Genomic DNA, 18832 nt, shown 5'->3' on the forward strand with positions numbered 1-18832 from the left:
GGCATATAGTGGCGTCGCATTAAAAGGTTGCAGTTTCGTCCGAAATGCGAAGCAAGGTATTAGACATCTACACGAACTGAGATTCGTAGTTATATGGACAGCACAAATGGCAGTAAATATTCGCTTGGTGACTAAAGATGCGTAGCCTCACGCATCGAAAGATGAACAGATTTCACTCGATAATCACGAGCAGTCGCTGTAGCGGGATCAGGATTGACCGCCGGCAGCAGGGAGCGTGCGTGCGTGTTCCGAAGAGAACGTTTCGTGCTGTCATTCACTTCACCGTTTCAGCTGTTCCTCGTCTCCAACACGCAGATCACATGACCTGCAACACTAAGTGCGCGCGAAGACGGCGCGCATTTTTAGCAAGGAGAGGATACACCATGGCATCAAACATGCGTCAAGCCTTCTCGGCTTGCCCGCGCACCCTCGCCTCCGCGGCAGACAGGGTGATCACCAATACATGGCGCGCGGGCCGCTCATTCTCCTCGCACTGGAACTTCACTCGGGAGAGCACGGCGGTGACGAAGGCTAAAATGCGCCTCGAGTACCCGTATAATTGCTACCGCACTAACAGAAGTGGCATGCATAGCGTTTACCGACAGGAACACATAAATACGGCGAACGCACCAATTGCCAGCTAATAATACGACACACATAACGACATTGCAGATACGCTCTTCTATCTAGAACTGGCCTAATGTGCAAACAAAGTAAATGTCCTTTCCAATAGTGTTGCGAACTCGGACTTCGTTCATAATAAAATCTTCAGTGTGTGACTTGTAAAAAAAAATCAAGCAGATTTTGCGCACTGAGGGGTCAATGTTATCTGAAGCATTTTGCAAGTAGCTGACAATCCAGCACGACCTGCATTTCTTTAGAGAGTTCCCAGATGGACCAACTTGTTTGCGCAAAGGAAGTAGCCGTGTGCTTCGTTTCAGTCTGTATGTGACACCAGAAGCAAGATGACACTTCTGGCAAGAAACATTCCAATCTACTTTCGTTACGACCTGGACCGATTTCGAAGGTGGTAAAAGTCGCACAGCGTGTTCGTAGCAGTACCGGCTACGACGAAAGGACTAGGGAACGTGGGCACATCCCAAAGTCTGACACAGCGTCTCGAAGCGCTAGTTGCCACGAAGCAAGAATGCTAGAAACTGGCACGTTCGTGACGCAAGGAATAGACAGTCTGTGGCCGAACGTAAACTGGCGCACGCGCGCATTCTCTAGCTCGTGATGTGTCCCGCGACGCACGTGCCAGTTGTCTCAAAGAACAGCTGGCGTCGGCACGGGCAGAACATGCGCTCACTCGCGGACTAAAGGGCTGTTTATAGTCCGACGTAACACCCGCGCGCGCACGCTACGTCGCGTCGGCGAAAACGACACCTCTATAAAGGGCCGTTTATAGTCCGACGTAACGCGCGCGCGCGCACGCTACGTTACGTTGTCGAAAACAACTCCTATAGGGCCGTTTATAGTCCGACGTAACGCACGCGCGCGCGCACGCTACGTCACGTCGGCGAAAACGACACCTCTATAGTCGGGCGCACCGGCGCAGCTAACGTAACCGGCGGCTTCCAACGCGCCCCGGCGGGCCCGGCGCCGATTTGGCTCCGGAGCCATTCGCGCGTCGAAGTCGGCGGAACTCTCGCACCACAATGCACTGCGCGCGAAGAAAAAGGCGCCAACACAACTCCGCAGACGGCTTTTGCGGACGGCGCGCGACTTGGTGAACCTTCTGCGCATGCTCCGAAGATAGCAGCCTACGGCGCGCGCGTTGAAGTATAGAGGGGATGGCATCTCGGCCCGCGCAGCGCAACCGACGTAGCGTGACTGACCGCGAACGACGCTCGCCCGCGCGCCGAGAACGTCGGACTATAAACGGGCCTTAGGCCCGTTTATAGTCCGACGTTCTCGGCGCGCGGGCGAGCGTCGTTCGCGGTCAGTCACGCTACGTCGGTTGCGCTGCGCGGGCCGAGATGCCATCCCCTCTATACTTCAACACGCGCGCCGTAGACTGCTATCTTCGGAGCATGCGCAGAAGGTTCACCAAGTCGCGCGCCGTCCGCAAAAGCCGTCTGCGGAGTTGTGTTGGCGCCTTTTTCTTCGCGCGCAGTGCATTGTGGTGCGAGAGTTCCGCCGACTTCGACGCGCGAAGGGCTCAGGAGCCATATCGGCGCCGGGCCCGTCGGTGCGCGTCGGAAGCCGCCGGTAACGTTGGCTGCGCCGGTGCGCCCGACTATGGAGGGGTCGTTTTCGCCGACGTGGCGTAGAGCGCTCGCGCGTGCGTTACGTCAGACTATAGACGAGAACGGCACCGAGAGCGGCGCTGCTGCGCCGGCGTTGAGAGCGCCGCATGCGGAGCAAAATTCTATTAGCCGGTGGTACCCCTCTCCCATCTCTCGTTCGCGCCGCCTTGATTGCCTCCTGCACTGCGCGTGTTTGGGCACGTTTCGCGCCGCGCGCGGTGTGTGCGCGTGGACATTTCCTTCGAAGGGCGGTGTACAGTCTCTCTCACATTTAGGGGAAAACTCGAAGCGCATTGCATCGCGATGCGGCGAGCGCTTGAGTCAAGCGGCGGCAGCAGCTCGCGCAGATGCTCGAGGGGCGGGATCTTGAACGGCGTCGTCTGCTACGGCGGCGCACGCTGGCCGCATTGTCGAGAAACGTTCTACTGTCAGGTGCAGGGCGCTGATCACATCGTTACTGCGTGAAAGGAGCCGGTATTCTTTGCTAAGCGTTGCGCGACGCCCACTGATACGCCTCGAATGTAAGTTCATCGCTGCATGGCAGTAATGGACGACGTACTGATTCCATACATTCTTGACGGCCCGTTTCTGGAAGGCGACTATATATTCTAACGTGATAGGACGCCGATCCACACTGCTCGTGCTGTGCAAGAACTGCTAGAAGAGCGCGCAGTCACTCTCTTGGAGCGGCCGCCTCAATCCCCGGGCGCCAACATCATTTAAAATGTCTGGGGCTCGTTGAAAGTATCGCTGGCGCAACATCCCCTCTATCAGTCGCTCGAGGATAGGCTTCGATCCACCATCGTCAGTGACTGAGACGTGCAGCGAATGAACACATCCCTGATCAAGTCATTCTACACTTCACTGCCTTCCAGGATGAGCGCTGTCATTGCTGCCGCTGGGGACATGACGAGATACTAACTGAAGTTCCGAGCGTGACGTGTCCAATTCGCCACCGGCGGGCAGGGTCTGTCTGGTGTAGCGAAAGATTATCGAGAAAAATGACTTCCAGCTCATTGTCTGAACCTAAAACGTTCATTTAATCGTGTCCGTTTGTTTCACCGTGTTCGACTCCCATTGTTGAGTGCTTTGTTTTCCTTTCGAGTCAAACAAAGACTGAGCACGTTGCGCGCACATCTTGGTGCGTTTTGTCGCTGCTCATTACGGTAGCACACACAGTGAAGAAATATACGTGCACACGCTCAGTACTCCGGCCTTTCGAAAGAACAAATGAACCGTGTTGTCAAAAGAAGTTTGTGGAACTCCATTATCGCCAATGAAGGATCAGAGTGTGGCGACGCACAACGTTTAGTAAAGAATATCAGCTCAGTTCCCGCAGTACCGATGAAATCGGTGCATGGCCCCTGACAGTACCACGCTTCCCGAAAATGCGGCCAGCGCGCGCCGCCGTAGCAGACGACGCAGATCACGACACCGCCCCTCAAGCGTGTGCGCCTGCTCGAGCTGCTGCCGCCGCACGACTCCATTGCTTGCCGCATCGCGACGCAATACGTTCCGAGTTTTCCCCTTAGTGTGAAACAAACTGCACACGCTATATTTGCCTTTAAGAAGATCGGTACGCTTGACGATTATTTTTATGGCTGCAATGCGGCGAAACGGCAGCGTCTGCTTAACCATGTAAGGGACGCTGAGCAGGTAATTGGAAACGACATCGTATGTGCTGCCGGAAAAATCGTCAGCACATACGATGCGGCACATACATACGGCACCTACGAGCTAAAGTCATTTTTGCAGTTTCTCACATTATGTTTGCTGCAAATCCGTGTTGTCTCTGATGGCTACAACGGACTTCTATCGACACTGTGCGGAAATAAACAAGATATATCGCTGCATAGCACAAGTACGACATGCGCACACAACTTTAACTAGTACGTCCCCTACAATATGGAATAGAGGCAGCAATGTAGACAGCTTGGTCATTTTTTAACAGTACTCAAGAGACGGAAGTTGAAAGTATTATTAATCATTCCTGCTTCAGCAATGCCGGCGCGACCAAGACGCGGGTGTGTATCGTCCAGTAACCCGATCGATCGGTGCGGTGGTGAAGCGGGAATGAACTCCGGTCATGTTCAATGCATCATGCACATATTCAATTTCTCGGCACGCGTGAACTTCGGCCACTGCTAGCGCATACAACAGACGTGGTTTCCATTCTTAGACAGCGCACACACAAACGAAACACGAGAAAGAAGACAGGACAAGCGCTCGTTTAACTTAAAGTTTTTATATGAATAAAAGGATTATGTACCGAGTAATTATTAATTTCACGTGGGTTACATATAGAAACCGTCATACACTCAGGAGTGATCAATAAACGAGCTCGCTTCGTTTGCCAGATGTTTACTTCGCTCGGCGCATAATCATGTCTGTCGTCTGCTTCTTTCGTACCATTTTCTTGTGAATCGGCAGAATTTCACTGGTGGCATCAACCTTTTCATGTTTACATTGCTGTCGTGACAGTTAACAACACAATAATAATTTCCGGTCATCCGAAGAGGCGCCGTCGCAAACATGAGACGTTTCGCGCGCAGCGCGAACTGAACGCGGGCGCGACCGCGAAGGGAAGCGGCGACGGAAACCACCGTTGGAGATGAAATCGTGCCGCCAGGGGAGAAACGAGCGCTGGCGTCTAGGATGAAACTTGGCGTGCGGTCGTCTATAAACGGCCCTATTGGCGGCGAGGAGTTACGGAGTCGCCCTCTATCGGAAGCGCCTCGATGCCGTAGTATGAGGGATCACGTGACGCGCTCCTCATAGGTTTTGCTGTCAGCGCTCACTGAAAACACCACGCGCGAGCTCTCCCGGACATTTCTGTAAGTACTTTCGAAACGAGAGAAGTTTCTTACTGTCTAAATAATAATCTTGGGCAAGCTGAAAGCACACAATCGTTTACAGCCGCTATCTCTTTACCGAATACGTACAGTGAACGCCACTGCGCGCGGTCGCCGCGATGGAGTCTCCCGAACCGGCTTCTTGCGTGAAAGGTAGGTAAACGCCGAGAGCAAACTATGTGAAATATGTTCTTATAGTGTGCGTATAACTAAATGGAGCGTAATAGAATGAAGCCTCAATGCAGCGATCGCGCAGATTCGCAGCGACCGACTGCGCGTCTGCATGCTTGTCCGCGCACTGTATCGCTTTCTCCGCGCGCGCGTTTTCGCACCGTGCCATGAGCTTTAGGCCGCAAAATATGAGCATTTGACAGTATACAGGCAACCACTGTTGCGTGGGCGCTATCAGAGCTGTTCAAAAATAATTTCATTGTAGAGACTTCGACGCCTACGGGGACTGTGATGTGGCGTCGCGAGGATGCCATCTTTTTTTTCTTCTAAATTCTTTGACCTTTCAATACTATTTCTCGAGTTGCGTCGCACTGTATGTTTATCGGCGTTCTCAGCGTGCAATTTCCCGCTGCTCCTTTTTTGTAATCCAGTGCATTAATTCATAACACAAACATGACCATATGCCACGCTTTCTTTAGATGTGCTTCTCACCGCTGCCTTTCCACTCCACTGAACTTGGCAGTATCTATAGTATCGACAAGTTCATAGACCAAACCGTCATGACATTAGTCGGGCAGCGGACTCAGGCGAGCGTCTCAGTGCGCGTTTTGAGAACATCGCAGACCGGGCGCCGTAGCAGAAATCTTCCTCGCGTCTGTGCTTGCTGCATACCCGAGTTGTAGCCGATGACTGCCGGTTTTATGTTTCGCGAGCCAAGCTTCACACAGCTTCTTGTCCTGCGGCTACGTGTGAATAAGGCCGACACCGGCCTCCGTTACGTGCGTCCGGCCCTGCGGCACCGAGCAGTAGCCTACCATGTTGCGCGCCTTCAAAGGCAGCCACTACCTATTGTAGTGCTTTCAAGCGTTGTAAAGGAGACACTCGAAGCGGGAAAATTTCGCCACTAAATGAGGACCGCAGCGTACGAGGGAATTTAAACTCGTTTTCAGCTCGCTTCGGCGCGCCCGAAGCAGCCGACTCGGCCGCTATGTCCACGTGATCCCTCCTAGCACGTCACGCCGACGGTGGCGCCAGCTTTTCCAGTGGTGGAGCTCGAGGCCAATAGTCCGACGCACTGCAGCGCCGACGTAACCGGCGGCTGCCAGCGCGCCTCGACGGGCCCGGCGCAAATTTGGCTCCTGCTCCATTCGCACGCCGGCGCCGCCGACTGCGTCGACCCACAATGCATTGCGCGCGAAGAAAAATGCGCCAACACAGCTCCGCAGACGGCTTTTGCGGACGGCGCGCGACTTGGCGAAAGTTCTGCGCATGCTCCGAAGATAGCAGCTGACGGCGCGCGCGTTGAAGATCAAGGGCCGTTTATACACCAGAACACCGTGAATTCAAAGGGCGCCGCCATATTGATGAGCGCCGGTCGCGCCATCTATCCCAAGCGCCGCGAAGTAGCAGGCCTGGGCTGCCACGCCGGGAGATGCGACCCGGCGCGAAAGCGAAACTTGGGCTTTTTAGCTGGGCGGAAGGCGTGTTTCACGTTTTTTCTAACCTGTCATTTTCGCTGTCTGGATTCAATCAAACTTCAAGACCTCGTACAAGTCCACAATGGACACACTGAGTGCTGTGCAGACTGCAGGAGCGAATACATCGGGTAGGTACGCTATTACGTTTGTACAAACCGCGCGCTATAAGCTAGAACACCTGTGAGCTTTTTGGCACGTAACCTGTGAAGGAATTTACAGCACTGTGTTGGTGCCATATATTATTAAAGCACGCAGAACACTGTCATCTGCACTTTCAGTTTGGTCTTGATTGTAATGGTCTCTACTGGGTTGGCCGCGCTTGGCAGACTGCCTGGTTAGCAGACGCCTGCCCTTCACCACCTGCACACTGAAAACAAAATAGTTGTTATAGTAAGCAGGGCTGTAGTTCTTTCCCATGCCATCACTTTTGCGAAGATATAAAGTCCTGTCAAAATGAAATAGAAAATACACCAGGCCAATTGTATCGTGCAACCACTTAAGAGTACAACATTCAGAACAAAAGCCTACAGCACTCGAACAAGCAGCATATGATGCTAAACCTGCACTCATTGGAAAATGAGGTACTACAGTAGTTATAATGTTCAACTACATGTGCAGTCAAAGCCCGTATAACAGGGTGAGCATGACAGATGCAGGTGTTGTACAGTTGCACAAACCATGACAGGGCACGTAAAATTACCATCCCTACTTAAAGCTGCATCATCAGGACCCCTTTGGTACAAGACAACAACCGCACGTGCATTCCAAGAAATTAGCCCCACCAACTGCAGCTACCTGGTACCAGACCTGTTTCGCTTGTGCGAGGCCATCGGATTGTTGGCGCTCCCTTAGGAAAGAAAACAGTAAAAAAAAAACTAGTGAGAACGATCAAAATTTTGTTACAAAATACAAGAATAATTAAGCACCTTATTTTCCTCGCCATATGAACGGAAATATTTTGCGCTTTGCCCCGCATAACAGCCCGCACGCAGTTTAGAGCTCAGGAGGCTCAAATGAATTCGTTACGAATGACACCTGCAACACCAGCTCGTAAAGGTGGGTGCGCTGCAAGAACACCTTCGGCGACGAGTAGTCGTCGTTAACGTTTTTGTGGACGCATGCTACGTGACGAGCAGACTTCGGTTTACTTTCATTAGCAATAACGCTCACCAGCAAGGCCTACAACTTGTCGTTCACGCTTAATGGTCATTCCGTGCACCAGCTGCAAGTATCGCTAACCGCTAACTCAACTGTTCCGCTTAACCGTCGGGAGCTCTGCCTGAATGAAAACACGAAAAGGCTTGCCTTTTTGTTATAGCCAAGGCGAAGCACCGGCGCGGGATTCTGCTCTGTAGGCTTGTTGCCCAGAAAGTGCTCGGAGCAAACCTGCGTATTACGTTTGTAGGGCGCAAAGTTGAACGTGGCACCAAAATATACACAGATCGAATACTCACTCGTGCATTTTCACTGGGTTGGTAGTTCTTCCTATTCACTGCAGCTATCCACCGGTGGCGCAGCTTGGCATTCTTCGTTGCGGATGGAAATCGGCGCAGGCTGAAAACACCGCACCGGCACGATTCCCTACGTGTGTTGTGCTCTTCGCAAACAGCGCTAAGCAACCTGCTCCTTTTCCGCTGGTTGTTTTGGCATCCAAACACGACGCAATGATGCCCAGATGACTTCTTCTACTTTGGATCCGTGTGAACGGGCACATTTCCGCACTTTGGAGCCCTAGAGCTGGCGCTTGCCATGTCTACTGGCCGCCGGCGAACACACTTTGGCAGCCCAGTACAAAATAGCGCCGGTCGACCGGGCAACCCGGGTGCGAGAGTATGCGTTCGGTTAGTCTGGGTGCGAGACTAGCGTGTTCTGGTCTATAGACCAGAACAGGCTAGTCTCGCACCCAGACTAACCGAACGCATACTCTCGCACCCGGGTTGCCCGGTCGACCGGCGCTATTTTGTACTGGGCTGCCAAAGTGTGTTCGCCGGCGACCAGTAGACATGGCAAGCGCCAGCTCTAGGGTTCCAAAGTGCGGAAATGTGCCCGTTCACACGGATCCAAAGTAGAAGAAGTCATCTGGGCATCATTGCGTCGTGTTTGGATGCCAAAACAACCAGCGGAAAAGGAGCAGGTTGCTTAGCGCTGTTTGCGAAGAGCACAACACACGTAGGGAATCGTGCCGGTGCGGTGTTTTCAGCCTGCGCCGATTTCCATCCGCAACGAAGAATGCCAAGCTGCGCCACCGGTGGATAGCTGCAGTGAATAGGAAGAACTACCAACCCAGTAAAAATGCACGAGTGAATATTCGATCTGTGTATATTTTGGTGCCACGTTCAACTTTGCGCCCTACAAACGTAATACGCAGATTTGCTCCGAGCACTTTCTGGGCAACAAGCCTACAGAGCAGAATCACGCGCCGGTGGTTCGCCTTGGCTATAACAAAAAGGCAAGCCTTTTCGTGTTTTCATTCAGGTAGAGCTCCCGACGGTTAAGCGGAACAGTTGAGTTTGCGGTCAGCGATACTTGCAGCTGGTGCACGGAATGACCATTAAGCGTGAACGACAAGTTGTAGGCCTTGCTGGTGAGCGTTATTGCTAATGAAAGTAAACCGAGGTCTGCTCGTCACGTAGCATGCGTCCACAAAAACGTAAACGAAGACTACTCGTCGCCGAAGGTGTTCTTGCAGCGCACCTACCTTTACGAGCTGGTGTTGCAGGTGTCATTCGTAACGAATTCATTTGAGCCTCCTGAGCTCTAAACTGCGTGCGGGCTGTTATGCGGGGCAAAGCGCAAAATATTTCCGTTCATATGGCGAGGAAAATAAGGTGCTTAATTATTCTTGTATTTTGTAACAAAATTTTGATCGTTCTGGCTAGTTTTTTTTACTGTTTTCTTTTCTAAGGGAGCGCCAACAATCCGATGGCCTCGCACAAGCGAAACAGGTCTGGTACCAGGTAGCTGCAGTTGGTGGGGCTAATTTCTTGGAATGCAGGTGCGGTTGTTGTCTTGTACCAAAGGGGTCCTGATGATGCAGCTTTAAGTAGGGATGGTAATTTTACGTGCCCTGTCATGGTTTGTGCAACTGTACAACACCTGCATCTGTCATGCTCGCCCTGTTATACGGGCTTTGACTGCACATGTAGTTGAACATTATAACTACTGTAGCACCTCATTTTCCAATGAGTGCAGGTTTAGCATCATATGCTGCTTGTTCGAGTGCTGTAGGCTTTTGTTCTGAATGTTGTACTCTTAAGTGGTTGCACGATACAATTGGCCTGGTGTATTTTCTATTTCATTTTGAGAGGACTTTATATCTTCGCAAAAGTGATGGCATTGGAAAGAACTACAGCCCTTCTTACTATAACATCTATTTTGTTTTCAGTGTGCAGGTGGTGAAGGGCAGGCGTCTGCTAACCAGGCAGTCAAACGACCTCGCCAGTTGGTTGCCAAGCGCGGCCAACCCAGTAGAGACCATTACAAACAAGACCAAACTGAAAGTGCAGATGACAGTGTTCTGCGTGCTTTAATAATATATGGCACCAACACAGTGCTGTAAATTCCTTCACAGGTTACGTGCCAAAAAGCTCACAGGTGTTCTAGCATATAGCGCGCGGTTTGTACAAACGTAATAGCGTACCTACCCGATGTATTCGCTTCTGCAGTCTGCACAGCACTCAGTGTGTCCATTGTGGACTTGCACGAGGTCTTGAAGTTTGATTGAATCCAGACAGCGAAAATGACAGGTTAGAAAAAACGTGAAACACGCCTTCCGCCCAGCTAAAAAGCCCAAGTTTCGCTTTCGCGCCGGGTCGCATCTCCCGGCGTGGCAGCCCAGGCCTGCTACTTCGCGGCGCGTGGGATAGATGGCGCGACCAGCGCTCATCAATATGGCGGCGCCCTTTGAATTCACGGTGTTCTGGTGTATAGAGGGGATGGCATCTCGGCTGGCGCAGCGCAACCGACGTAGCGTGACTGACCGCGAACGACGCTCGTCCGCGCGCCGATAACGTTTTTACTGCGCAGGCACGCGAGCAGCCGAAACAGTCATGCGTGAAACTGCGCTCACCGAGACACCACCCGGCGGGCGTTCGAAAACGGGTGCCACGTAGGGCGAAGCGGTGGCGTTTTAACTGCTTACCTATTCCTACGCTTCCAGCTCTTCCTTGCCTCTTCCCTACCACTCAATTTAATACTGTCTTTAAGGTTAAATCAAAACACGCCAAGCGTTTCGAAGCGTTGTTTGCCCGCGAGTAGTCCAGGACTCGAGGGACTGCTCAGCAACGTTCAATTGAACTCTAATGCTATCGCATTCACAACTCATAAAAAGTGCTTAGGTGTCCTCGAATTCCCCCCCCCCCTTTCGTTTCCGTGGGCGAAACCAGATCAAGTGTTAATTAATATATGGGGTTTTACGTGCCAAAACCACTTTCTGATTATGAGGCACGCCGTAGTGGGAGACTCCGGAGATTTTGACCACCTGGGGTTCTTTAACGTGCACCTAAATCTAAGTACACGGGTGTGTTCGCATTTCGCTCCCATCGAAATGCGGCCGCCGTGGCCGGGATTCGATCCCGCGACCTCGTGCTCAGCAGCCTAACACCATAGCCACTGAGCAACCACGGCGGGTCAGATCAAGTGTTGTGAGTGTTTTTTTTTTAGATCAAGTGTTGTGAGTGTTCTTTAAAACTAAAAATTATTCTCATTATCTATAAAAATATTGCGCAAATTTACTCACGTTTCTTCTCGATGAACAACGCACGTGCTTAACTTCATTTGCTAGCCTCTCGAAGGTCTTCACAGCTTTCGAGAAAGCACCGAAGAGCGCTGCAAAATAAAAGCGTGCTTTCTTGCTGTTGCCACATTGTTACAAAAACATGGGACTGTGCAAAAGCATTAGACTGCATTTCGCATCCTAAACTACTAGCAAAGTAGTTTAGGATACTCATACTTTAGGATGACGCGCTACTTTCATGGATAAAGCTTACCTTTCGTTTCGATAACAACACGTATTGATAACGGCGTAAACTTGAATACTTGCATAGTTCAGTCCTGCATACCTCCATGATCGGTACAATTCAGCCGATTGTCTCTTTAATATTTACTAATGATACAGTGAATGAAGTTTTCGTTGAAATTTGTTGATACACAGATGATCGTAATCTTAATCATGAAATTAAGTGAAATGACCAAGCTGCTTTAAAGGGCTCACTAGCGGATGTTGAGGCCTGGTACACGAAGTGGAAAAAGATAATTTACGAAAGGAGGCTGCTGCAACGCATTAGCGAAATCAACTTAGTGACATATTGCGTCACTGGCAATGCTTTGTCTCAGGTTAGTAAGTGTAGGTAATTGTTCACCATGATAACATCACACATAAAATGGAAGGAGCATATTTTGTATGTTTATTATAAAGGAACCCTAGAATTAAGGTACTTGAGAATAACCTTGCGAAATTTCACATGCGAAATCAAATTATTGACTTATAGATATTGACACGTGTACTTATCTTTATCGGGCGACCACGTTTCGCCGCTTGACAACTGTAATCGCACAGCGAGGGACGCGACTGAATGTATCCGATGTTTCTGGAAAGTTATCGACGCTTCTATCCGCGTGTCTGTTGTCGCCGAACCTTGTGTTATCAGATTTCATCGCGTGACACGAATGGTGTAGAACTTTGTGGAAGACACGCGGGTCCCATCAGTTAATCTGGAACATTCGACGACTGATCTATAAAAGCCGACGCGCTTGACCCGCTGATCAGATTTTCGACGATCGCCGACTGTGTTCGCCGCTATCGTTGTGCTTTAAGTGTAGCCTGTTTTGTGGGCACAGGTTCGCCCAATAAAAGCTAGCTTTGTCTTTCACAGTACTGCTACTGTGTTCTCTCTTTACCGTCACTACCACGTGACATCTGGTGGAGGTGCTTGTGCGTTCATGTACCGAACGCCCCCGCAAAGCCGCGATCCAAGTCCGAAGCCCGAGGACAAAACCAACGTCGACCAAGACCGGCCACCAGCCAACCAAGACCAGCGAGCTAGCCGCCGGCTGCAAGGACTGCCCCCAGAGCACGGACTCCTACCTGAGACGAGCAGGAAGATTGCCACCAAGTCCTCCCCAATGGCAGCCCCAGCATCTCCCGTCGTGCTGCAGCAGCCCAGGGAGCCCCCCACGTTCCGCGGTTCAACATTCGAGGACCCGGAAACCTGGCTCGAGACGTACGAGAGGGTCGCTGCATTTAACAGCTGGAACAGCGACGACAAACTGCGACATGTCTTCTTCGCATTGGAAGACGCTGCCAGGACGTGGTTCGAGAACAGAGAAGCCACGTTAACGACCTGGGACCTTTTCCGAAGCGCCTTCCTGAAGACATTCACAAGCGTCGTTCGCCGAGAACGAGCCCAAGCACTACTGGAAACCCGAGTGCAGCTGCCCAACGAGACCACGGCGATTTTTACAGAAGAAATGAGCCGCCTATTCCGCCACGCCGACCCGGAAATGTCCGAGGAAAAGAAAGTCCGGCTACTAATGCGTGGTGTTAAGGAGGAACTTTTCGCCGGTATGGTACGAAACCCGCCGAAGACTGTCGACGAGTTTCTTCGCGAGGCCACTAGCATCGAGAAGACACTCGAGATGCGAAACCGGCAATTCGACCGCCGCACCAACGCTACAAACTATGCCGGAGTTCAATCACTGGCCTCCGAAGACCTGCGCGAGGCTATCAGGGCAGTCGTACGAGAGGAGCTTCAGAAGATCTTCCCGTCGTCGCAGCCTCAAGTGGCCTCGATCGCTGACATCGTCAAAGATGAGGTTCAGAGGTCGCTTGGAGTTCCGGAGGTGCAACCTCAATTACCGCAACCCCAACCCGAAGCGATGACCTACGCCGCCGTCGTACGCCGTCAAGGCCCACCTCAGCGACCGCGCCAGGGCCCTGTAACGCCGCAATTCCGTCGACCACCGCCGCCGCCGCCGACAGCGCGCCCACCCGTCGCCCAGCGGAGCTACCCGAGGAAGACCGACGTTTGGCGCGCTCCTGACCACCGCCCACTCTGCTACCACTGCGGGGAAGCGGGTCACGTCTACCGCCGATGCCCGTACCGCGACATGGGACTGAGAGGGTTCGCCGTCAACGCGCCGCGTCCAAAGCTTGGAGAGCGCCCACGTGACATCGCCGACTACCTCGCCGCTACTCAATGGAGCCCTCGACGACCGTCCCGTTCGCCGTCACCAGGCCGCTACCTGTCGCCGCAGCGCCGACCATACACCGGCCCAGCCCGGGGCCGCTCTGCGAGCCCTTATCCGGAAAACTAAAAGCAGCAACCGATGGAGGTGCGGTTGCTGTTCGTCGAACTGACGAAGATCCTCCGCCGCCGACGAAGACGACGACGAAACCATCTCGACGACATAACAAAGACACGCCGCCGTCCCGACGAAGTCAGGAAGGCAAGACTACACCGACGAACGACGACTTGACGACGCGACGTTCCAACTTCAGTTCAACACGACGCAGCCGTGATCCGACGCCACGACCTAACTGCAACGCCAGACAAAGAACCACCGACCTCGACGTGCTTCTCGACGGCCACGCAGTCACTGCCTTAGTCGACACAGGGGCTGATTACTCCGTCATGAGTGGCCACATCGCCGCCCAGTTGAAGAAAGTTAAGACTACGTGGGAAGGCCCTCAAATTCGAACCGCTGGAGGACACCTCATCACGCCGTCTGGAGTCTGCACGGCAAGAATTACCATTCATGACCGGACATACCCTGCCACCTTCGTTATCCTCCAACAGTGTTCTCGAGACGTCATTCTCGGTATGGACTTCCTGAACCAACACGGCGCAGTCATCGACCTGAAGTCGAAGTCAATAACGCTGTCGGAAGATAAAGCGATACCGCCAGAGAGCCCTCGTAGTCACCACGCCTTGAGTGTGCTCGAAGACCAAGTTAGCATCCCGCCCCGCTCCAGCATTGTTATTTCGGTCGGCACCGAAATACCCGCTGACGTAGAAGGTGTCATCGAAGGCGACCAACGTCTCCTGCTAGACCGTGAAATTTGCATCGCAAGAGGGATCGCTCGACTGCATGGAGGGAAAACTGAAGTGTTGCTGACAAACTTCAGCCCGGAGTTCAAGCACATCAACAAGGGCACGACGATCGCGTACATCGAGGAAATTCTGGAAACCGGTAATGCGTTTGTCCTCTCGGATTCCGCCGCATCTACCCCGACGACCATGGTTCCCGAACCAGACTACGACATTAATCCAAGTCTCCCAGTGATTAAGCAACAGCAGCTCAGAAGTCTGCTTCGACGATACAAAGACTGCTTTTCGACGTCATCGAGGATTCGACAAACCCCAGTCGCAAAGCATCGCATAATAACCGAAGAGTGCGCTCGACCACTCCGCCAGAGCCCTTACCGAGTTTCGACGAGAGAACGCGAAGCTATAAGACACCAAGTCGACGAAATGCTGCGCGACGACATCATCCAGCCGTCGAAAAGCCCGTGGGCGTCTCCAGTTGTTTTAGTGAAGAAAAAGGACGGAACCCTACGTTTCTGCGTCGATTATCGTCGATTGAACAAAATCACGAAGAAAGACGTATACCCCCTCCCACGGATAGACGACGCATTGGATCGGCTCTGCAATGCTAAATACTTCTCATCGATGGACCTCAAGTCTGGCTACTGGCAAATAGAAGTCGACGAAAGGGATCGCGAAAAGACCGCCTTCATCACGCCAGACGGCCTCTACGAGTTCAAGGTTATGCCATTCGGACTGTGTTCGGCGCCTGCAACGTTCCAGCGCGTCATGGACACAGTATTAGCAGGACTGAAGTGGCAGACCTGTCTCATTTACTTGGATGACGTCGTCGTCTTCGCCGGAAATTTCGACGATCACCTTAGGCGGCTTGCCACAGTACTAGAGGTCATCAAGTCATCAGGGCTCACTCTGAAGCCAGAAAAATGCCGGTTCGCTTACGACGAGCTTCTGTTCCTAGGCCACGTCATCAGTAAATCCGGAGTACGCCCCGACCCGCAGAAAACAGCTGCCATCGCAAAGTTCCCGCAGCCCACCGACAAGAAGGCAGTGCGTAGATTCCTTGGCATGTGTGCCTACTACAGGCGCTTTGTCAAGGACTTTTCACGCATCGCCGAGCCGTTGACACGTCTAACTAAATGTGATGTTGAGTTCAAGTGGGAAACGCCGCAGGCCGACGCATTTGAAGAACTCAAACAACGCATGCAGTCGCCGCCGGTACTTGCGCACTTCGACGAGTACGCCGATACAGAAATCCATACTGACGCCAGTAGCCTAGGCCTCGGTGCCGTTCTAGTCCAGAGGAAAAGCGGAGTCGAAGAGGTGATATCTTACGCTAGCCGGTCGCTGTCAAAAGCGGAAGGCAACTATTCTACGACTGAAAAGGAATGCCTCGCCATCGTTTGGGCTACAGTTAAATTTCGCCCTTATCTTTATGGCAGGCCATTCAAAGTCGTCAGTGACCATCACGCTTTGTGTTGGCTAGCGAGTATAAAGGACCCTTCAGGACGACTGGTGCGGTGGAGCCTCAGACTACAAGAATACGACATCACTGTAACCTACAAGTCCGGACGAAAACACTCCGATGCCGATTGCCTATCGCGCGCCCCCATTGACCCGCCGCCGCAAGATGACGAAGATGACGATGCCTTCCTTGGCATGATAAGCGCGGAAGACTTCGCTGAACAGCAACGGGCAGACCCGGAGCTAAAAGGCCTGGTGGAATATTTGGAAGGGCACACCGACGTTGTCCCCAGGGCATTTAAGCGCGGACTATTTTCCTTCACGCTTCATAACAGTCTCCTCGTGAAGAAGAACTTTTCACCAGTCCGCGCCAACTACCTTCTTGTTGTCCCGTCAGGACTTCGTCCAGAAGTATTGCACGCCCTACATGACGATCCGACCGCTGGACACCTCGGTTTTTCCCGGACACTCTCGAGGATACAACAAAAGTATTATTGGCCGCGCCTGACCGCCGACGTCGCCCATTATGTCAGAACATGCCGAGACTGTCAGCGACGTAAGACACCGCCGACAAGGCCAGCCGGATTACTACAGCCAATCGAGCCTCCTTGCCGACCATTCCAGCAGATCGGGATGGACTTGCTGGGACCCTTTCCGACGTCAACAACCGGAAATAAGTGGATCGTCGTGGCGACAGACTACCTCACCCGCTTCGCTGAAACTAAAGCACTGCCGAAAGGTAGCGCAGCCGAAGTGGCGAAATTTTTTGTCGAAAACATCCTGCTTCGACATGGCGCCCCAGAAGTCCTCATCACGGACAGAGGAACGGCCTTTACAGCGGAGCTCACCCAAGCCATTCTGAAATACAGTCAGACAAGGCACAGGAGGACCACGGCCTACCACCCGCAGACGAATGGTCTTACGGAGCGGCTGAATAAGACCCTCGCCGACATGCTAGCGATGTACGTCGATGTCGAGCACAAGACGTGGGACGCGGTCCTGCCGTATGTCACCTTCGCCTACAACACGGCGGTGCAAGAAACAACACAGATCACGCCATTCAAGTTGGTTTACGGCAGGAACCCGACGACGACGCTCGACGCCATGCTGCCCCACGTCACTGACGAAGAGAATGTTGACGTCGCTAGCTACCTCCAGCACGCCGAAGAAGCCCGACAGCTCGCCCGCCTACGGATCAAGAACCAACAGAGGACCGACAGCCGACAATACAACCTCCGACGACGCTTTGTTGAGTACCAGCCCGGCGACCGTGTTTGGGTTTGGACACCGATACGCCGGCGAGGACTCAGTGAGAAGCTGCTGCGACGCTATTTCGGACCCTACAAGGTCATCCGACGTATTGGCGCACTAGACTATGAGGTCGTGCCAGACGGCATTTCGCACTCACAGCGGCGCCGCGCACGATCTGAAGTGGTCCACGTGGTGCGCCTTAAACCATTTTACGGACGCTGATGAACTTCCTTAGTTTGTTTTCTTTGCTACGAGTGCTTTTCTTTGTTACTTTCGTTTGTTTGCAGCATCGGGTCGATGCTTTTTAAGAGGGGGGTAATGACACGTGTACTTATCTTTATCGGGCGACCACGTTTCGCCGCTTGACAACTGTAATCGCACAGCGAGGGACGCGACTGAATGTATCCGATGTTTCTGGAAAGTTATCGACGCTTCTATCCGCGTGTCTGTTGTCGCCGAACCTTGTGTTATCAGATTTCATCGCGTGACACGAATGGTGTAGAACTTTGTGGAAGACACGCGGGTCCCATCAGTTAATCTGGAACATTCGACGACTGATCTATAAAAGCCGACGCGCTTGACCCGCTGATCAGATTTTCGACTATCGCCGACTGTGTTCGCCGCTATCGTTGTGCTTTAAGTGTAGCCTGTTTTGTGGGCACAGGTTCGCCCAATAAAAGCTAGCTTTGTCTTTCACAGTACTGCTACTGTGTTCTCTCTTTACCGTCACTACCACGTGACAATATTTCATAAGCCGCATCTTAGAGTAAGCATCACTGATTTGGAAGCCCTACGCCAAAGTTAATAATAGAGAGATTGAAATGGTACAGACAAAGGGGTCATAAGATTCGTCTACAGCTCCTAAAATACTTACGTATGCTTAGCGCACTCCTAGTGGATGCCCAACTTGAAACTTTGCGATTGCGTCGGGAGTAGGAGAGGCTAAAATATTTATACTTGCTCTAGCATGGCCGACGAGACATATCTGAAACAAATTACATAAAATCGCTAGCTCATCGTCACCCTACATAAAGTTGCCCAAAATTAGCTTAACGAATATTTATGCGAAAACTGGGCTACTTGTAAATTAGTTTTCCCCTAAAGATATCCACCAGTGAATTCCGCTGCAATAATTGAAGTGTGCGAATTAACAACAGCCTTGCCAGTTGTCTGCGTTCCAGTGGCTGCACACGCTGTGTTTGACGCCAGCGTGGAGCCCATTTGTTTGGAATGTGGAACAAAGAACATCGAGGTCCCGCAGTGCCTTGGGCCAGTGGAGCACGAGCGTGCTGGTTTGTGGAGTGTGAATTACTCCATGGGGCCCG

General features: G+C 52.3%; 1 protein-coding gene across 2 annotated transcripts in view; it reads right to left on the reverse strand.

Moving 5' to 3' along the window:
- LOC135918504 (uncharacterized) overlaps positions 1–18497 on the reverse strand; it is a 47495-nt gene extending 28998 nt beyond the window's left edge. For both annotated transcript variants that reach the window (XM_065452120.1, XM_065452119.1), the window contains exons 1-2: positions 18382–18497; positions 11489–11577 (exon numbers count right to left, since the gene is read on the reverse strand). In XM_065452120.1, the coding sequence (XP_065308192.1) occupies positions 11489–11526 (38 nt within the window). In that variant the 5' untranslated portion in view covers positions 11527–11577; positions 18382–18497. The remainder of the gene's footprint in view (positions 1–11488; positions 11578–18381) is intronic.
- Positions 18498–18832: the final 335 nt, after the last annotated feature.

The sequence above is a fragment of the Dermacentor albipictus genome, chromosome 7, assembly GCF_038994185.2.
Source record: "Dermacentor albipictus isolate Rhodes 1998 colony chromosome 7, USDA_Dalb.pri_finalv2, whole genome shotgun sequence".
In the NCBI taxonomy this organism is placed as follows: Eukaryota; Metazoa; Arthropoda; class Arachnida; order Ixodida; family Ixodidae; genus Dermacentor; species Dermacentor albipictus.